Consider the following 22166-nt stretch of genomic DNA (forward strand, 5'->3'; position numbering starts at 1 on the left):
AAAACCGGCGGCACGGAAGTAAATGGCCCCCGTTTTTTCTTGTTCCTGAGTTTCTCTCCATGTGCTCCGAGAGTTCTTCGCGGTTCAGCTCTCATTTCTGAGGGCTGACTTATGATAGAGTTTGGTATGACACTGCAGTAAAGTTTCAGTAAGACTAACCGCAGGCCGTGGTGAGACGGTCATCGACGTAAAAGAAAAAAAAACCTAAGCAGAGAAATAACGTCCAGCCCAGGCGAGCACGTGTAACCCACATGTCAACAAGGTCGAGATAACCAGATTCGAAACAAAGAACGAAGGACAGCAAAAAACTGAAGAAAGAGAATAGATAAGGACTCTCACTTGTTCTAGCCCCTTTTGAGAATTGACTAACATTTAAAAGAGCGCAATCTGGAATTTGTATTAAAAGAAAGAGTGAAGAATTAAGATCTGTGTAAATGACTATGTTTTCTTGAAGCGAACTTTAAGGACTTTCAACCAGATAGAGATTCTGTCATGTTTATTCCGAAAGAGGTTATAAAATGTGTTAAAGTACCTTAATGTCCAAATTGAGTTGTAAATCGTAAATGTAATATGTATTGAGTTATTGAATTTACTGATATTTTGAAGTAAAGTACTAAAATGCTTTAAGACTGAGAGAGTGAATGAAAGGTAAAGGTTTAACATTAGATTTGATGATCAATTTAAGTTGTATGGCATTACTAATTGAATTCAATAAATGTTTTGATTCTTTAATTATATGTGTTTCTGATCATGATGACTGACCCTGACCCTTCATAAAACATCGAACCTAAGAACATGTGTGTGTGCGGGAATACCCCAATTGAAAGTAAGGGCACGACTGCAAATAAGAGTAAAATTATGCCAGAGAGCCCAAGTTTCTAGAAATTAGATTTATATTGTTAGTAACACTTGATATTCTATAATTAACCTAAAGGCAGAGTCTATCTCTAACTTTAAGGCTCAGGCTGGCACAGTAAAAAAATTAATTTGCCTGAGTGATCAGGATAATTTATAGAATTCAGGGAACGGGTAAACTTCTGGTGGCCCTTAAAGGTTAAGTTACATAAGAAGGAGTATAAGAGACGTAAAACATAAGGCTAAGTTTGTTATTAATGTGAATCGCATAACAATGACACAACCTACTTAACGTTAACGTAGAGACACACGCGATAGAATTTGATATTGCGACTGTAATAATAAAGGCTAAAATTGAATAAGTTGTCCCGATATATCAATGAGAGAGAGATACAAGATACACATGAAAATAGAAAAGAAGGGACAACACAAAATATACAGTTCAGTTTCAAGTTCAAGCTAAATCCTCCTCCTCTTTTTGAAAAGCCTACCGCCATACCACTTTCCTAATGACTGAACCCTCCATGTCAAAGAAGCATGCCAACAGATTTCTTTCTCATATGGCACTAGTGTTACAGGTTTTGCAATCTCTTATTTATGTGGGGGGGGGTGAGTTCATTGATTAATTTTTGGTTTATTGGCACAAGGACAACAATGGTTATACTGTGCCATATCAAAGGTTACTACAGAACACAAGGTGGGACAGGTGCTGTGTGTGTGTGTGTGTGTGTGTGTGTGTGTGTGTGTGTGTGTGTGTGTGTGTGTGTGTGTGTGTGTGTGTGTGTGTGTGTGTGTGTGTGTGTGTGTGTGTGTGTGTCATCCTCAAAGGATTCCTGATATTTACCTCCAAAGAGTGTACAAAATACTATGATGGCACTACATGATTGAGTTTGTTATTACTAGCTTCGTATCAACAATTTTCTTCCAAAGTAGTCTGTAATTTGTTCAGACTTCAATTTTTCATTGGCACTTCTAACTTTTCTACAGTACTTATAACTGCATCATTCTTCCTAAATCTTGATCTTCCTCAAGAAGACAGGAAAAATTCCTATCCTGTCACGAAACACCTGTTTTACTAACATATCATATTTCATTCTGTTTAATTGATTATATGGCCATACTGTCATATATTAGCTCTGCTCACATATTCTTGAAAGCAAATAATATTTTGTTTTTTATTCTTCCAAGTTTAGTTCTAATATATTCATTTTTCATACCATTTAGCCATTTTTCTACTGATGTATGATAAGTATCATAGATCCAACCGATCCACCAGGTCTGTAACAACACCCCACTATGTAATTGATCTCATTAGATTCTACTTCACACCAAATGACTTCAAGCTCACTGCATGAAATACTGTTAATAGTACTATGATCATAGATCTCATCTCTAACTGGATTCAAGTCATCTAATATCATTAGCAGCATGCCCCCCCCCTCCTCTCCTGTCTTCTCTATCCTTCCTAAAAATACATTAGTAAGACCTGGCTATCAGAATTAGACATACCCTGGTGATACCAGAGTATGTCTAATTCTGATAGCCAGGTCTTACTAATGCCTACAATGTGAGGTCCCAACATATTGACTTAGGCAACAAACTCGACCCCTTTGTTTCTGATACTCCTAGCATTCGTGTACAGACGTAATAATCTTCTTTTGTATACTCTTGTCTGTAGTTTGATTGACACAGTTGGACAACTAGCAGATCGCTATTCTTCTCTAGTGCCTTACACATGTAGACATCTTTGCACAAGTTTGATGGGTCCAAACCGGACGAACACAAAGTTGAAATCGTTCTCTCCTCTTCAACATTTCCACAACAAAGCCCATTCCCATCATTAGCGCAATTATATAACATGGTTGCTCTTGCACTCACAGTCTCACTTTTATAATTTAGTTTCCCTTACTCTCTGTGCTAGGTCTCATACCAGTTATTAGTTTTTCTAGACTCCTGATACCGAACGCATTCAGGTGTAGGCCATCCCTCTTATACAAATCCAATCTTCCCTCAAACTCACTCCACACACATTCAAAAACTTGCATTCATTCCTTCTACACAGCCTACACATCGAATTGTTTGCCATCATAGAATTCATTTTTATCACATCAAAGTAAAGTACTGACGATTTTCACTTTCTCACTCTTCACTCTCGCCTCTTCCAACAACCCTTTCATGTCCTCTCTCATACTGAACTTATCGCTAGTTAAGTCATTAGTACCTGCTACAATTATGATTTTGTTTACTTTTCTTTTCTGTTTTTGAATTGCTTCCTTTATATTCTTAATTTTTGCTCCAGGAAAACTCGAAGTTATAACTCACTCATCAATAGCATGTTTTATTATAGTCACCATACCAAATAACTTCTTTCTTTTTACAAATGACGTCACTTACCTGATTTCCGTTACTTCCTGACTTACCTGTTTCCGAGCTTTGTAGTTTCTTATTTTGCCGCTTAATTTTCTTTTCTCCTTATGCTCATTTAAATGCCTCTTGACTTTTTGTAATTCCCACATCATTTCGCTGATGATCTGCTTCAATTTTGCTATTTTGGAGGTTAATTCGTTTTTATTAACCTCCTCCACAACTCCAATAACTTTGTTAGTGGGGCTAGTCTTCTTGTTCTTGCTTGCGGAGCTCTTTTTAACATTACTTTTCTTTTGCATTTTTGGTGCCAATTTAAACTTATACTTATTGTTGAAATATCTTAAAAATATGTTATAAAATACTAAATACACTAAAATTTACACTAATATAATATAAAACAGTAATTTTCTAAGTAAAAGAACATAATAAAACTGACAAAAATCTCCAATTTTACAGGAGCGCTAAATTCAGCGGCCAACCACAATGTGTCATTGAACCGAAGATCTTTTGTTTTCGTGATCTTTACTGCCACATCGAGCACAGATAGCATAGCTATGACCATGCTTTTGGCATTGAAAGAATTGTAAAGGGTTTGGGATGTAGAGTCTAACTGAGCAGTTTTGACATTCTGCTTTCACAGATGTTGGTGGTTTAGGAGTATTGAAAATAAGGATAATGCTTCTAGTGGGAACCAGATGACCCACCTCTACATATGAGTAATCCCTCATGGCTGTCACATCCTGATCTTTCATTTCAAAACAGAACTCCTGATCTGGTACATTGAGGAGATCCCATTCTGAAATTACTTCTTGAGAATAATTTAGAGTTTGATGGTGTGACAGTGATTGATATTCCCCCAATAGATCTTGCATAGAAGAGATGCTGCTATTGAGGTTGTGATATCATTTCTCTCAGGATATTACCCGAATTATATATGTTTATGTTGTTTATTTAGGTGGATGAGGATTGATATTCCCCCAATAGATCTTGCATAGAAGAGATGCTGCTATTGAGGTTGTGATATCATTTCTCTCAGGATATTACCCGAATTATATATGTTTATGTTGTTTATTTAGGTGGATGAGGAAAGTGTCTAATGTCTGGCGGCCATGGTGCCAGATAGCGAAAATATCATCAACGTATCTAAGCCAGAATTTGGGTTTTAAAGGAGAGGAATTTAAAACACGTTGCTCAAAATGTTCCATGTAATGCTGGTGGGAGATAATGGTGAGCCCATGACTGAACATTTTGAGCAAGTTCCAAGGATCCACTCCCTCCACTGGCCTACCCTGGAGTATACTGTATTCATTACACCTGTAATTTGTCCTATATAGGGGAAACAGGATGCACAATTCCTATCAGAAAAAAAGGACACCATAAATATAATAACTATGGTCAAGCTGGTCTTTCTGATCATGCCCTGAACACTTTACATAGAATTGAATGGAAAAGCATCTGTTGTTTGCATCACACCAAAACATGGTATGAACATAAATTTAAGGGGCCCTGTGAGATTCTTATCAACCCCTAATCTTAACAGTAATGATGGTCTAAAAATCCCAGGAATATGGAAGGCACATATTCTTCTCACTTAACCTTTCTCCCTAAGAATTAATTAGTAATAGGACCTTAGGTAATCCAGGATCTTAAATCTAATATAACAATTGTCATGTTAATTTAGGACATCATTTTTACTGTACATTTCAACTACCTATATGAAAGAATGTTTCTCTGATATTGTCTTAAGGAGAATATAGCTTTAATATAGTTATTTTATTTCATTTATTTATTGTAATTTTATTTTGTTTTATTTTCACTAGAGGTTAGGCCAGTAAAATAACTGTTGATCAATTCATTGTCTCTTCAGCATTCTGTGTGAAATATAATTTAGCTTGTCTCTGTATATATATACATGCATACTCCAGATGATGACCTTAATATGAAAGTCAAAACATTGGGAAATTAAAATAATTATTTATAACACAGTTGTAGAGTCCATAATTTGTGTAAAATGAATGCTGAGCACTGTGTAACACTAAAGGAAAGGATGCATTAAAGTATTAATTGCAACCTATATTTAATGAAAACAGTGATGCAAAAAATATTACTGGCACACACTAATGTATTCTGTATGCTGAGAAAGCATAATTGTAGATAGGCCAAGAAGCCTTGTTCCACACAGCTGTTGAAATCTGATAATGAACCCTGTTCATAAGTTACTCAGTGTTTCTCAGTTATTACTACATCATACTTAACATCTTCAGTGATTTATATAGAAAAAGGTCATTTTTATTGGTTGTGCAAAACAGTGGGGGTAATTTACTTCAGCTTACAAACCAGGTCTGTTATATTTGAGGATTACAAAACAAACTTTATTTTTAAAAAATAAATGTTATTTTTGCCTTTTTCTATCAAACTTGCCTGAAAATTTGTCATTATCAGAATATTTCACTACTTCACAGCAGCTAACTCTGTACAAATCCTAAATTTGCCCAACCATGAAATATTGCTCTGACCTGCTTGGATACCTATACTTCCGACCTTTCCTGGTAAAAACACATTTCAACCACAGCTTCTGCAGATGCCACTTGGTATACTCTTTCACATTAACTCTATTCAAATCCCAAATCTGCAATCCACCCAACCATGGAATGCTGCACCCATATTTTGGGTGATGCACCAAAATCCTCTCTAAGATTGCTTGATTCTATCCAAAAGAGGGCAATTCAGCTAATTAATGATCCCCTCTCACATATCCACTTCATTCAATCTCTCATAGATGTTCAGCCTTATCTCTCTTCTACATATACTTTCATGGACAGTGCTCTGCTGAATTGACCACTATTATTCCTCCACTTTCCTCCAAAATCATAAGAACAAGAGCTGCTGCTAACCTACACCCTTTTATGGTCCATCTTGAAACTTACTGAATTAACTTCATTGCCTCCTCTTTTATTCCATCTACCTCTGTTCTTTGGAACATCCTCACCCACTCTACCTTCTCCAAAGAATACAACCTTCAGCTGTTCACACAAAAAACAGTTTTCTCCTTTCTTCTTAACCTCTTGCCCCACACAGAACACTAATCTGCTTATAGGTCTTGTGAACTTTCATGTGTGGATTAGATATTAAAATACATTATATATATAAAGTAAGTTAAATCTTCACAGATCAACAGTAAGGTACTCCCTCCAGTACAGTTGTTCAATAGCCAGCCACTCATAGTATCTCTCCACAGTGCAGAAGGCAGATAATATCTTCATTGTAATTATTCATTGCATATGAAGTTTGATTTTGAAAAACTAAAGATGAATGGTAATGTTTTCATGTTATTTAATACATTTCAATTTGTATAAATATCCATTTCATCATCTTTACACTGCACAAATGCTTACATGAAGTACTTGATAATTTATTCAACCTTCATAAAATGACTGCAAATGTTTTGTATTCTTTGTTAGCACACATTCCTTCAACAGCATTGCTTTTAATTTATATTTCTTCTCCAATTTCAGACTGATGTTCACTGCTTTCTATTTACGGATATGCTACTTATCTGTAAAGCTGTCACCAGAAAGGGAGATCGTGTAAAAGTAATTCGTCAGCCTTATATTGTGGACAGATTGGTTGTACATGAGCTGAAGGATTGTACTGGACTTCTGCTTATATACCTGAATGAATATAAAATGGCCACTTCAGCATTTGTTTTATTTTCACAGGATGCTAGAAACTGGGCAGAATGGATAAGAAAAGCACAGGTAATTTTTGACTTTAACTTATTTAACTTGTTTAACTATATTGACTATTCTGTTTAAATGTATTCATCTTATTTCACTGAAAAATGGTAATCTCAAATCACATGATCCACTAGTGGAACTAAATTAGCAGCAAGTTGACATATCATATTATTAGATAACAGTGCTTCATGTTATAAACAACACCACACATACAAATTGAATAAAAACACACTCGACCAAGTAGCTGGGAAAATAATTCAAAATGTAACTGAAAAAGAACTGATGTTTTATCATGATGTGCCCTCTTGGATTAAAAAAAAAAAAAAAGATTAATTTAGTGAAGTAAAGCTAGATGTGGTCTTAGAATGACTGTCTCTCAGACCATTGGAAATTAATGCAGCTGTACTTATTGAAGTTATGAGAGTTTCATAGCTGCTTCTAAAAATGAAAAGCTCTCAGAGACCTGTAGCAACTTCTGTGTATCACCAGCCATTTCATCTTGCATGATGAGGTGTCCAGAACAGGTTCTGCAACATCTGACTTGCCATACTGATGATAGTTGAAACCATTTCTATGTTCTTCAAGAAAAATGTTAACAGATCTCTTGCTCTGTCCAAAGTAGGCAAGTGAAATTTTATATACTCTGGAATGGACAAGAGGATGAAGTTGTTCCTTCAGAGAAAGAATGGCAGGCTGCTAGTTGAGTTTGGTTTGAAAGTAGCATGTAACACCTTTAACTATCTTTTCATCTATACACACCAGATATAAGGGATAGGAATAGTCTTATTGTGATCTTTCATGGGAAGGATATGAGGAGGACATGTAGTATAGTTTATCTGTTTTTATAAGGCTATAACTATTGGCTAAAAAAAATGTGATGAAGATAAACTGAGTTCTGTGGCAAGTTGTCATTATAGCAAAACATTCCTGGCTTTATCCTCAAAACATCCCCATATGTTTTAAGGATGCCATACTGTTGAAATGAATGATATTGTAACTGCTTATGTAATAACCTGTACTGTTAGTAGGTTTTCTGTTAAGAGGAAAGGAATGAGGAACCATTTGGAAGATATAACTAGTCTGTCTAAAAATGGCAGACAGTTATTTGTTTCTTTGTCTACTGGAGCATTTTTGGCTGTTGACCATCCATGAGGCCAAATAGTAAACACTTCATCTGCATAGCATACCCCAGAAGTGGGGAACCTTTTTTATTTGGTAGGCTGTATTCCATTTTAGAAGACCAAATAACAGATATCTATATGTAAAGGGCAGGTCGTGCCTTAATAATTTGCTTACTTTTATAATAAAATGACATTGGAATTGGATGAAGGAAATGGCTACTCAGTGATACTGCTGCATAGTCATCTCATAAGAATCCACATTCAAATCTGTTGCATATAATAGAGAAAATTGAGATGGATATGATGCTGGTGATTTGGATTAGAGAGTGGCTGATGAAAAGATATCAAAGAATGGTTTATGGAGAAGTTGAGTACAGGAAAAGGCAGGTGACTAGTGGTGTACTGTAGGGCTCAGTATTGGTCATCTGTTGTTTAATTTGTACATCAGTGATATGAGAAGTGATTTGATGGGAAATATTCATTTGTATGATGATGCAAAGCTGGTAAGAGTGCAGTAAATTAGAATAGTCAGTTAAAGTGATGAACAGAACTTGCAAAATGACTTAAATTAGACTGGTAGTATGAGCAAAGATAAATGGATGCCATCTGTATGTGGCCAAGTGTAAGGTGAGGCACTTTTTGGAAGAAACTATCACAAGCTATATTAATGGAACTGAGCTACAGGAAATTGATAATGCCAGGGATTTAGGAATAGTTCTTCTGAAGAGATTGCCTCACTACCCATGAGCATTCAATAAATTTTTTCTTCCATTATTATTATTCTTTCTTCTACTTATAAACAACAGCAAAAAAACTGAGATTTCCTTTTGCCTGTTTGGCCAATTTCCCCTTGATTGCCTTTTATACTATGTCAGCTCTTCTTGCCTATGCCATGTAGTAGTTCTCATGAGTTTGCTGACCATCTTTTTGTTTATATTCCCTCCACAACATTTTTTAATCAAAAGAAATTTAATTTCAAATTAATTGACATTGATCCCAAATTGCAGTGCCCAAACTCAGAATCCAGGCACTGCAAAATTTTTATACCTCTATATATATATATATAAATGTTTCTTATTGGGTGTCATATACTCGCACTGCTTTTCCACATTTCATATTTCTAATTGTTTTTCCACCTTTGATACTGAAATATCGCTGAATGCATTCTTTTTGGATATTTACTATTACTACCATTCTTCTGTTGCTTAGAACGATCAAGAAAAGGGAGTAGCTGTAGTATTAACTAAGAAAGATACACTGAATGGCAGCCAGTTTCAAGTCTATTGATGTGGGCAAATTTCAAAATTTGAAATGGGACAGTGAAACCTATTTGTGCCTGTGGTCCCACAGAAGGTTTGACTAAGAAAAAAGTAGAGGAGTTTTAGAAGTCATTGGAAAGGAAAGCTGACATTAAGGAAAATGAAAATTCTATGTTCTGCCGGATTTTTCAAAACTTGGACTAATCATTACAAACACTGTAACATAAAGATGTATAATGATTCACATGGAGATTCTGAACACACAGGAAATGAGAAAAGTCTTGTCACCTGTGTTTCAATAGTGATATCCTCGCACTTATTTTGGGTACAACAGTAAACAATGGATTTGAAATAAGAAGTGATCACCCTTTAGTTTTGATTATGATAAAGATGAAATAATCGTATTTGAATAACTTTCAGAACTTAGAATAATATTGGGGAGAGGGGGAAATGAAAGAGTTTGAGAACAAGAACTGAACCTTGGAGACTCACTGTCAAAATCTGAAGAAAATAGTGAGGCATCTAGATAGATGTATAGTGAAGTCACCTGCAGAAACAAAATAGTGAGAACTTGGTGGACTCAGATGTTAAAGAGGCAGTCTAGGAAAATAAAAAAAGCATATAAGTTCCTAGCAAATAAGATAGCAAGTCTGAAAATACAGTCTTGTCTCTGTGTTCATTAGGGTCAACTTTTCACGGGAAATGTTGATATGTAATGTCAACATTTCCCGTGAAAAGGAGAAATTCTGTGAAAATCCGTACTCCCGCTTAAATTGTACCAGTTGTTTTCTACATATGGCTAAACACTTATGCAAACATTTACAATTAATATAGAAATGTTTAAATGTGTTTAAAAGGTTTTAATTGTGTTTTACAATAATGAGTAACATTTCAGATCCATGTTTTGAAAATACTATTACATAGTTAAGAACAAGGCATGCACTAGGGTATTTACCATTGGATTCAGTACTCCTCAGCAGTGGGATCTCAGAAAAAACATGGTTGGCTGATGTCAAGACTTCTGGTTTTTGGATATGAGGAGTTTTAGGGATCTTTGCTATAGTGACTGTATCATGAAGATTGTAAAATATTCTGGAAGTTGTTGAAAAATGGAGCTAGAAAATGGAGGAAAGTATATTGTAAAAGGAATCAATGTAAATGTGATATAAAAAAAATGATATTCTGGATGTGTGCAATCATAATTTTTTTTACAATTAAGGCTTCTTATGTTGATAGTACTGATTTTGAACTCTGGTGATATTGTGTTCGGGTGGGTTTTAAGATTTGTTCCTGTAGCTGACTTTTTGCTGTTTGCCCTGGTTCCCTGGCGAAAACAACAGGGGCCTTGTTTAACTGGGCAACGCCCCAACTGGCATGAAATTCTGTCATGTTGTACCATCATTTTTTATTTTGGTTTAAGCCAATAAAGAATACAGTTTGGTCGGCCAAATCCCAAATTGCCAGCCCATCCTCGTTCGTTCAGTATCCAGGTCGATACCTAACAGGGTGCACCACGAGAAGGTGAGGATTGGACATTAGGTCAGAATGCTTGATTGGTTCTCCGCATTCTTTTAAAGGCTATGTGGAGGTCTACTCTCAGTTATATAGCTTTGTCCCTTAAGCACCCCAAGATGTGTGCAGTAATTAATAAAAAGATTCTTAAATGCAGCAAGCAGTGACAGAACAGCAGTAGAAAATATTCAAGAGGAATGCATATCAATATATAGGTAGAAAAAGCTGTTAACACTGAAAGGTAAAAAGGAAAGGCAGCTGAAGTATATAATATTCGACCAGAAATGCTCGTATCTGGAGATATAAAAGTTTTACAGTGGCTGTACTGCATAATTCAAAAGGCCTGAACAGAAGCTTGAATTCTGGATGACTAGAATAGAACTTTCATAGTATTCATCTGTAAAAAAATGGAAAATAAAACTAAATGTGAAAATTACAAAGGAATTTGCATACTCACTATTCTAGGTAAGATTTATGTAAGCATACTTGAGAATACTAAGCAATTCTATCTATCTATTCCCTTCTACCATACGGACAGGGGGAGGGTAGCTATATGCTACCATACTAGGGAGATGATTATGAGCAAGGTGGTTTCCTGTTGCCTTCCTTGCCTTACTGTATCCTGTGTGTTCACAGGGCCTGTTTGCAGGATGAAAAACCCCAGATAAACTGGTGGAAAAAACCCTGCTGTCCACACTCAAAGACCGGCTAACTTGGCTATGGCTGAGGAAGATCCTTAAACTTCTCACGTCGTCAACGAGAATCGAACCTGGGACACTCCTTCCCCAGACATGTTGTTGCGAAGCACATAGCCACTAGGCTAACTGCGTGGACTACTAAGCAATTTGAGGAGAGAAAAATCTTGAGTAAGAACAAGCTGAGTTCAGGTCTAATAGGAATTGTGTGGATCAGATTTTTTGCTTCAAGACAAATAGTTGAGAAATCATGGGATTTTAACATGATCTATATTTAATTTCTGTAAGTCTAAAAAGGGCATGTGATAGAGTATCAAGAGATAATTTTCTCAAATCCTATAATTATGTGGTATAAATGGAAAATTGTACAGAGCAATATATAACCTATGCTTCAGTTATAAATCATCTTCTAGAATTGAAGGAGGTACTAAAAGTTGATTTAATGTAAAATCAGTTCTAAAATAAGGATGTACAGTATCCACAGTTATTTGTCATCTAAGCAGAATAAAAGCTAATTAAAGCGATATCAAAATTAGAAATATTTACCTGATCTCCTTACTTTATACAGATAATGTTAATACTCCTTAATAAATCCAGTAAAAGTCTTCAGGACTCTTTTAATAAATTGATGACTGCTGCAGAAAGTGTGTTATTAAAATCAGCATTAAAAAATAAATAAATAAAACCTATGAAATTAAGCCAGAACATGGAAAGCATCCTCTGCTCAGTGGAGGTGCAATTTTTAGTGAAGATAGCAAATTAAATTTGCAAATAGATAATAACAAAACAGTTTGGCATAATGAAAAGCCACTATAACATGAAAAAAGAGAAATTAGCCAAACCACTAAACTGGCAATTTGCACAACAGAGTTCAAACCAATTTTAACTTATAGATCTAAGAGTTGAGGTAGAAATCAAGATTGATTGATGACCACAGACACAAGATCAGAGAAAAATTTGTAGAATGAACAAATGTCAGAATTATATTTAAAATGATGCTCCTGAAAAGAACTTGGTATTCTTACCATTCAAGAATGTGTGTGTAGAGCTAATTATCAGTGTTATGGTCAGTTTGAATGTAATGGGAACAGAGCAAAACATGTTTGGTGCCAGGATGATGAAAGAAAATTCCAAAGGGATGACCAGGAGTTAGGTAATTCAATGCAGTTTACAGTGCCTTAGTAGAATGAAATGTTTAGATGTGACCATATATTGGAGACCTGACAAATAACTGATTTTTCACATTCGACGTCCATAGATGCCATGTGGTCACTCCCATACCTCACCAGGTTTTAGTAGTATTATTATTATTATTATTACCACGGGCTACTCCAGGAGTCCTTAGACTCATCGAGGGAGGCCCTAAACATCATGTTCACGCAGCTGTTCAACATTCTCACAGTATCTATCATACCTTGCCTTGAACTCGCTCACTGTCATAGCACCCACAACAGACTCTGGCAGCTTATTCCACTCATTTACCACTCTAAAAGTAAAGAACCCAGCTCTAACACCCCTGTTAACCACGCTCTTGCCCAGCTTCCATGGGTGTCCCCTAGTTCTCCCACCACCAGTCCTGATCTCAAAAATATCATCTGAATTAATCCTATAGAATCCTTTTAGCAATTTGAATGTCTCAATCATGTCTTCCCTTTTCCGCCTATCAACTAGTTTCTGCAACCCACAAATCTTCAACCTGTTCTCATATGGTTCATTCCATAGACCTGCTATCATCTTAGTCACTCGCCTCTGGATCCTCTCAACCTCCTCCCCATCAAGAAGGAACCGAGGTGACCAAATCTGGGCACAGTAGTCGAGATGAGGTCTTATCAGGGCTCGGTACAGAGGTACAATAACTTGTTTTTCTCTGCTCGTCAAGGTATTTTTCAACAACCAAGTGAGTTGATGAGCTGATTTAGCTACTTTCGCAATGTGCCCCCTAAACTTCATCTCCCTATCCACCAACACTTCCAAGTCCCTGGCCTCATCAATCTCTTGGAGTACAGTTCCACCAATGTGGTATACTGCTGCTAATCTTTTCACTCCGAAATGCATAACCTTACATTTTGTCACATTAAATTGACATCCATTCTCCTTAGTCCAGAACTCCAATCTATCTAAGTCATCTTGCAAGACTTTGACATCTTCTGCATTCACTATCGCCCTACCCAACTTTGCATCATCAGCGAACAAATGAACTGTCCCACTTAGACCATTCCCTATATCGTTAATGAACAGATTAAACAGCAGTGGTCCAAGAACAGAACCCTGTGGCACACCACTAGTCACAGGCCGTTTTTTGGACTCTACTCCTGAATAAACTACTCTTTGATATCTCTCCATCAACCACCCAGCTATCCATCTCACCAACCCTATATCCATTCCCATATGTTGTAGTTTACGGATTAGAATTCCATGTGGTATCCTGTCAAACGCCTTTGCCAGGTCCAGCAGTATCACTGTAAACCCATTTCCCTTATCCAGTTCAGCCGTCACCTTGTTATAAAACTTGAGCAAGTTACTGAGGCATGATCTACCCTTCACAAAGCCATGCTGTCCTCTGTACAGTATCTCATTTTCATCAATCCATTCCTGTATTTTTCCCTTTGACTACTTTCTCCAAGACCTTGACAACGACTCCTGATATGCTGATCGGTCGGTAATTTGCAACCATAGTCTTGGATCCTCCTTTATGCAGTGGAACTATTTTCCCCTCTTTCCACACCTTCGGGATTAAGCCAGACTTGAGACTCAGATTAAACAACATGGTCAAGGGCACTGATAATTCATTAGCCGCTTCATGCAAGACCCGTGCCGGTATACCATCCAATCCCACAGATGTATTCACATTAAGGTTCTGCAATAGACTATTCACCTCCACTTCATTCATCACAATTCCCATATAAACTAATGGTTCCTTCATTTTTTCAACGTCACCACCTGGATGATATACTTTTGCAAAGTGCGCGCTCAGTAACTCCACTATATCGACTGGTTCAGTGAACTCTTTACCATCGTCATTCCTTAAAATCATTTTGCCATGTACAGTTTTTTTCTTGCTTGCAGCATATTGAAAGAACTGTTTGGGATTCTCTTTTGCTTGCATAGCTAGTTTCCTTTCATAATCGGCTTTTGCTGTTTTTACCACACTCGTTACCCTTCTAGCCTGTACTTTATACTGTTCGTGTGCCTGCAGGTCACCCCTTTCTTTAAATTCCCTCCATAGTTGTTTCTTTTTTTGCAGCTCAAGCTTAATGGTGTTATTCATCCATTTAACCCCTCCTTGTTTCACTATTCGGACCTTAGGTATGCAATCAGCCATAACCTCCTGTAAATGCTCTTTGATCACTTCCCATGCTCTATCGACGTCCAGCCCTTGCAGTTGTACATGCCATGGCACTGATCCAAGCAATCTCCTAAGCTTGTCATACTTGCCAGCATGGTAATTCCACATATACCCTGTCTTAATCACAAATTTCACACCTTTAGCCACCTCCCAGGTCATCTCCCACCTATTGGTGAGAGTGATCCTTATGATCACTCTCACCAATAGGTGGCAACATGGTCATATTCATTACAGTCAAATTCTCAGATACTATTACCAGGTCAAGCACTCTCACACCCCTAGTATTTTCAATTACATGCTGTTTCAGATAGTTATCCCTTAATAATTGAATAAAATCCATTTCCTTCCTCGCATGTGTCCTCTCCTCCTTCCAATCAATGTTACCATAGTTGAAATCCCCCATAATAATTACCCTCCTTCCACTCATTTCATCAATTTGTTTATGCATACCATCTCCACCATCTATTCCATCACCTGGTCTATAGCAGCACCCAACTGTATATTTTATTCTGCCAGTATCAATCTCACACCAAATAGCCTCAAATGAGCTCCTTTCACTATCCTGCAATACTTCAATTCTCCTTGGCTGCAGTTCATCAGCTATCATCAACAACACCCCTCCCCCAATTTTATTCTCTCTGTCCCTCCTAAACATACTATAACCTACACATTCTATCCAACTATCTATATCATCTTCTGTCAGCCATGTTTCACTAATGCCAATAACCTGTGGCCAGGAAGAGCCAATCAAGGCCAAAAATTCTTCCTTCTTGTTCCTAATACTCCTGGCATTAGTATACATGAATTGCAGTGTTCCCTTTGTCCCACCCCTATCTTGATGCGTTATTCTAAATATCCCATTCCCATTTTTTGTCCTTATTGCTGGCTCAGGTACATTATATACATTTTTACACTCAACTGTCTCACTGATGTCTGGATATCCACTTCCCCCCCCCCCCTCCTTGGTAGTTCTAGTTTCTCTGGTTCTGCACATCCATTTTCACTTCATTCAGCAACACTTTTTCCAGTCTCCGCACACCAAGTACATTCAAATGCAGTCCATCCATCTTGTATAAGTCCTTTCGCCCATCAAACTCATTCCACACGTCCACAAATTCCACACCACACCGTCCGCATAACCTGCGCATAATATCATTTGCGATTATGGCCCTCCTTCTAAACTCCTCTCTGTCATACCGCGGTAACAGACTCACCATTCTAACTCTGTCACTCTTTTCTTTCGCTACCTTTAACAATACTTTCAAGTCCTCTCTCATAAAAAATTTATCACCTTTCAATTCATTCGTACCAGCCACAATTGTTATTTCTTTCACCCTCTGTTTTTGCACTCTAATGCTCTCACTTACATCCTTAAATTTCGCACCCGGCAAGTATGATTTAGTTACACTCCCATCTATTACTCTTAATAACGAGTCACCATACAATACTCTCTCCTTCATTTCGGAAACTCGTCCACGCTGTTTATTTCCGTTAGACGAATCACTCTGGAAAGAGTTTTGCAGGTGTTCTAATTGCCGCTGCGCATCTTGTATCACTGCGCGCAGCCTAGCGATCTCACTTCCTACAAATAATTCCTCATTTTTTTTATCATTCAAACCATTTTGTCTCTCTGTATAATTGCTCTCACTCTTTCTTAGATCACCGCTCACATTGCCATCTTGTACACCGCAATTCCCTATCGAGCCACTATTTTCACTCGCATTCTGGCTTTCTTCAACCATAACTGTCTCACAACCTGACACATACTTCGACTCCTCACTTTGCATACACTTTCTACACATTCTCCCACCACTATCACTTTCAACCCATACTCCAGACTCATTCGGGAATGCATACATTCCACACACATCGCACCGGACAAACTCTCTCACACTACAGTTTTTGAACAATGGCGTCGTATTTTTGGACGCCATTATCTTACGTCGCATTGGCGCCATATTCAGATATATGAAACGTATCGTTAAAGACTAAATTAATTTACGGAATTTACACCAAAATCACACAGACACAACAAGCTACCAAATTTAGACAATATTACGTTATGATTTTTAACATTTATTCTAATTTCCATTCAAAATTGTACTTAGCTTTCGGGAGCTCCCTGAAAATACGACCGTTCCCCTGGCACTCTAGCGGCGAACTAGTATGTAGAAGATAGTCAAGGGAAGGAAGCAAGGAAGATAAATCAAGTTGGAAGTTGGAGTTATGTGGATAAATAGCATCATTAAGAAAGAAATTGTAGAAAAAAGAAAAAGTTGTGGGTGTAGAGTGAGAGAAAGGTGATCAGCAATATCATAAGCAGTACAAGCACAGGCAAGATCTGGTATAGCAAGTAAAAGGAAGAATGACTATGGAAGGATAGTTTTGAGTATTGATGGTATAGAGGTAATAGAAGCAAACAAAATAATGGAAATAAAATTGAGTGGTCATTTTGCTAGGGTGTACCATCCAGGTGGAAATATTGCAGTGGCAGATATAACAGTGATGTGAGAATAAAGGTAGATGAATTAGAGGTACTTAGGATATTGTGGAGCTTAATGCAACTATGGCCCTGAGATTAGATGGGATATCAGCTCATGTATTATGAGAATGTATAAGGGAATTATCAGCTGTTCCGAGTAAGATATTTAGTTTAATCTTAGTTTTGGTAAGGTGCCATGGGAGTGGAAAAGGGCAAAATAGTTACATTCCATTAAGGATGCTTCAAGAAATAAGTAGCAAATTACAGACCGATCAGTGTATATCAGGAGTGGTTTTTATTGGTGATAAGGATTACGAAAGAAGTTTGTTGACATATTCTTGAAGAATTGCAGGTTGTAGATATTTTGGAATAATACTTCATGAGTAAAACTATTCCAAAGGACAGAAGTGGATTGAATAAAAGAGAAAGAGGAGAAGGGGATGCTAAGCAGCTCCTGTGCTCGTTTTAACATGCCCAACAGAAAGTGGAGGAATGATGGTTGCCAGTTAAGTGGAGCAGTGATCGTGGAAGTACCTGCAAAACAGACACAGTGCATTTGAAAAACAGATGTTGAATTGAATCTATAAAAGATGGATAATCTATCAGCAAAATTACTCTCCTCTGGATAGCACCAAGAATTTTTAGGAAGGTTTTAGGTGTGAGCAGTATTCTAAGGATGGATGGGAGAAAAATAGCATCTCAAGCAGATGAGGATTCCTAGTTTTTTAGTACTGAGTAAGTGATTGATGTGATATGTTTATGCCAGAAGAAGTGGTGTACTTATCCCAATGCTTCCATGCATTGAGATAAGTACCATCTGATGATAAATGTTAGTCCAAGAAGAGAGATTTGATCCTGTCTGGTAATTACTTAGGATTCACGTATTCCTGTCTGGTGTATTATTAATGGTAAGGGTAGGTGAGCTGAGATCCCTTTTATGAGAGAAAAGGCTAGACTGTGTTTTGGTAGCATTGAAGGTGACCAGATCATCCTTGCCCCATGGAAGGGTATAGAGATCAATATTTGAAGCACTGGATGAAGATGATCTTGCAACTTAGGATGTGTGCATTGCATAGTTTGTTAAATAAGTAAGATGAATAGAGAGTACTATCATTAGCAAAGTGGTAAATGAGAGTAAGCTATTTAACCTGCTCATAAATGAATAAATCATAAATGAGCATGCTATAATCTTTTATGAAATGCAGTGAACAACCAGAGAGAAAACTAGCTATTCATTTCCACAGGGTGGAAAATAGACCAAAGGATGGCAATTTGTGTAACAGGCTTCAATTCCAGATGCTATCAAAAGTTCTGGAAATGTTCATGGTTTGCTTCTACAATTCCTTTCCATGTGGCACGCTTCCCGTAATAGGTGATGTAAGCTAAGAGGTCAGCTGTGGACCTCACATGGCGGAATCCATTATGATGGTTGTTGATTAACTGATGAGCCTCTAGGTAGTGGAGGAGTTGACCAGTGAAGATTTTTCCATTTTTTTGGAGAGGATTCAGGTGATACCTGTGGGTCAGTCAACTTGTGCCAGGGGAATATGCTGGATCTATGATTGCTTTCATGCATTGGAATAAGTACCTTCTGAGTTTAAAAGATTGTAATTGTAGAAACAATACAGGGCAAATGTTAACTCTGGAGCACAATGTTTGAGTACAGTTGAAGCAATGTCATTAGAACCAGAATACTTATTTTAATATCCAAGCTCTGTAGTATTCTACTGATGTCATTTTTCAGAAAAACTACAGGAGGTGATTTGCCTTGGTCATCTATGTAAGGGTTGGAGAAAAAGAGTGATGTGAAGGTCAGCTTCATCTTTGGGTGCTGTAAAAGTGGTGACATCTGGATGAGAGAAAGAGATTGAAGCATGGGTGAGTAGAAGTTGTGTCCAGTTGCCTCAGCAAGAGACCAGAAGGCAGATATTTCATTTGGACAGGAGTCAAGTTTGCTGCTGAGTTTTGCATTTATTGTGTACTTCAACATAGGCTGAGTAATGCAGCTTTGATGCAAGCCACTTGATAAACTGCTTTTTTTTTTTTTTTTTTTTTTTTTTTTTTTTTTTTTTTTTTTTTCAGTTGCTTTGGTACACTTTCTGTTGGACCAGCACTTGGAAAGTAAATATTTTGGATAGAGTAGAGAATGAAGGCCTTCATGCCAGTGAAGATAATTTCTGTAACTCACTCAAAGCAAATGTTCAGGTCAGAGGAGTGAAAGCAATAGCCAGAACATGGAAAGGAACAGTAGAAATTCTGGAGGTCATCCCATTTTGGTACCTTTATGGTGAAAGGACACAAGTTTGGGAGTGGTTGGAGGAAAGGCATTCTGTGAGAGAGGACACTTCTACAAGATTGTGATCTGAGTTTCCAACAGGAGAGGTGACCTCTGCAGTAAAACCAGAAGGAGAAGAATTGGTTAAAAGAGAGTATTGAGAATGAGTGAAGTGGATTATCTAGAATTTAGGTAAGTGGGGGGTATGATTTTTTTTGTTAGGTCAAAGTCTTTGCTTATAGCAAAGAGATCATGAAAAGGTGACAAGGTCAGAGTGGTTTTCGGAGTTCTGAGACCAATAAATGCCAATAATGAATGTTATTAAATACAGTGTGTAATTCTGTTGCAAGCACTGTCAAATCTTATAAAGGAACATGTGCCAACCTTTTAGTGAAAGGAATTGCAAAGTGTATAATTTGAGAATTGAAGGTAGACAGTAGTGGATATAGTTGCAATTTACTCTTGATAGACATACAAATTGCTGCTACATACACTACTGTCTGCTTTCTGGTCTGCATGACTAGAAGTGATGGTGAACAGCATTTATGTTGGTGGTATGCCACAGACATGGACAAAGTGGATGTGAAAGTAAGTTTTTTTTTTGGGGGGGGGGGGAGATTCTGTCATCATTTGTATATTGTCTTTTTTGTTGTTCTTCGGATTTGTCTTTGTAGTGTCACTGTCAGTTTGCAGGATTCATTATAGGTTCATGATGGTTAGATAGATGGACAGTGGGGACATGCAGTAAGAGGAGATGGACTCTTGAATGTGAGCTCCATACAGATAGGCAGGTAGCCACAATTTTTGTCATAATGTGGCCTCAACAGTGTCTCCTACATATCACTACTTAGATTCCTTCATCAGGAATGACCTGATATATATATAGCAACAGGATTATGCACCAGTTGATTGTGAAACCTCTTGACTCATTACCGACATGTTTAGGCCAGGGTGCAGCCAATTTTGTTTTACTGCTGTACCCTTGAAATTTAGGAGGTTTTTAGGTCTAAGTAGGTTTGGCTTGCTCTTGAAGGGTATCACGCACGATGCATGAAGTGGGGGGGGGAGACGAAAACCTGTACTCTAGAGACCAAACATGACATCACTTCAGACATCTAATAAGTTGGGTGACTATTTCTCTATGCAGTGAATGTCATCTGCCACCTAGAAGGTTAAGGTATTGGTACTGTGTGGGTTAAGATAACACATGGTTTTGTGAAGTAAGTGGACTTTAGTAATTTGCTGGTTTTTTTTTTTTTTTTTTTTGTATTAAAGTGACAACTGAATTGCATAAAAGAAATAGCTACTCAGTGATGCCACTAGACTTTACAAAGGTATTTGACAGGATACCACATAGAACTTTGTTACAAAATCAGAGCAAATGGGGATGGATACGGTGCCCATATCCATATTCACTTCCCCCCATATGCTACTCAGTAATATCTGGTGGAAGTGAATACAGGTAAAGGCTGGTGACTAGTAGCATGTTACAGGGTTCTGTATTTGGGCTGCTGCTGCTGTTCACTTTATACATCTGTAATCGGTAATGATTTAAAGAGAAATAATGCCAATGATGCAAAGCTAGGAGGAGTAATAATCAATGAAGATGGCGTAGAGATTCTGCAGGATGGCTTAAATAAAGTGGCACTGTGGACAGCAGATAATAACTGAAGTTTAATGTGGCAGAGTTTAAGGTTATGTACTTTGAATGAAAAGATCACAAACTGTATACACTGATGTCCTCTTTGTAAATTTTTTTTATGCTACATCTCGTTAGATGTAGCCTTAAAAAGATCTTTTCAGATCTGGTCACCTGAATTCCATGGGGGATAAAGAAGTACTCGAGAAGATTCGTTAAGTGACCAAGATTGTGACAGGTCTATGAAATGTTCTTTGTGATGACAGATCAAAGGAAACTATGGGTTACAAATGTTAGGATATGATAGAAACATATACATTATTTATATAAGGGCATTAATGGTGATTTAAAGGGTAATTTATAGTATTAACACAGAAGACTTTTTTCATTGCATGGTAGGAAGGGAGAGAATAAAGGATCAGATTTAGAAATTGCATAAGAATGTGGTTAGCAAAGGCGTTGTTTGCTTTTTTTAGGAAGCTGTGAATGTGTGAAACTAGTTGTCGAGTGCTGGTTGGCAAATGATAGTTCAAGAAAAATTATGCATGGTATTTTGTGAATAATAGTATGGGCCACTCACAATGAGTCTTTCACTCCATGGAGATGCCTGAGAAAATAATAAGCCTACTTTCACTCTGTTTGAAATTGTCTGTCATTCATATCTGATAGTGAGTGTTTATATCTATTCCTTCCTTTCTCTGATCACTGTTAACTGAATAAATCATCTTGTATTATTTTATTATCCACCAGGAATGTCAACATGGTATTTCTATACTTTCCCCATGTCTTTTCCATTGATCCTGTAGTTGTTCCAGTAGCTGATGTTATTGTTTGTCCTGTTGCCTGATAAAAACAACAGAATACCTTATGTGGGTAAC

General features: G+C 37.2%; 1 protein-coding gene across 3 annotated transcripts in view; it reads left to right on the forward strand.

Moving 5' to 3' along the window:
• LOC150096456 (pleckstrin homology domain-containing family G member 5-like) overlaps nt 1–22166 on the forward strand; it is a 322023-nt gene that overhangs the window by 218760 nt on the left and 81097 nt on the right. For all 3 annotated transcript variants that reach the window (XM_090408400.1, XM_090408402.1, XM_090408401.1), the window contains one exon: nt 6738–6980. In XM_090408400.1, the coding sequence (XP_090264526.1) occupies nt 6738–6980 (243 nt within the window). The remainder of the gene's footprint in view (nt 1–6737; nt 6981–22166) is intronic.

This window comes from Typopeltis vanoorti, chromosome 18 (assembly GCF_054136105.1).
Source record: "Typopeltis vanoorti isolate ZY-2024b chromosome 18, IOZ_Tvanoo_1.0, whole genome shotgun sequence".
Classification (NCBI taxonomy): domain Eukaryota; kingdom Metazoa; phylum Arthropoda; class Arachnida; order Uropygi; family Thelyphonidae; genus Typopeltis; species Typopeltis vanoorti.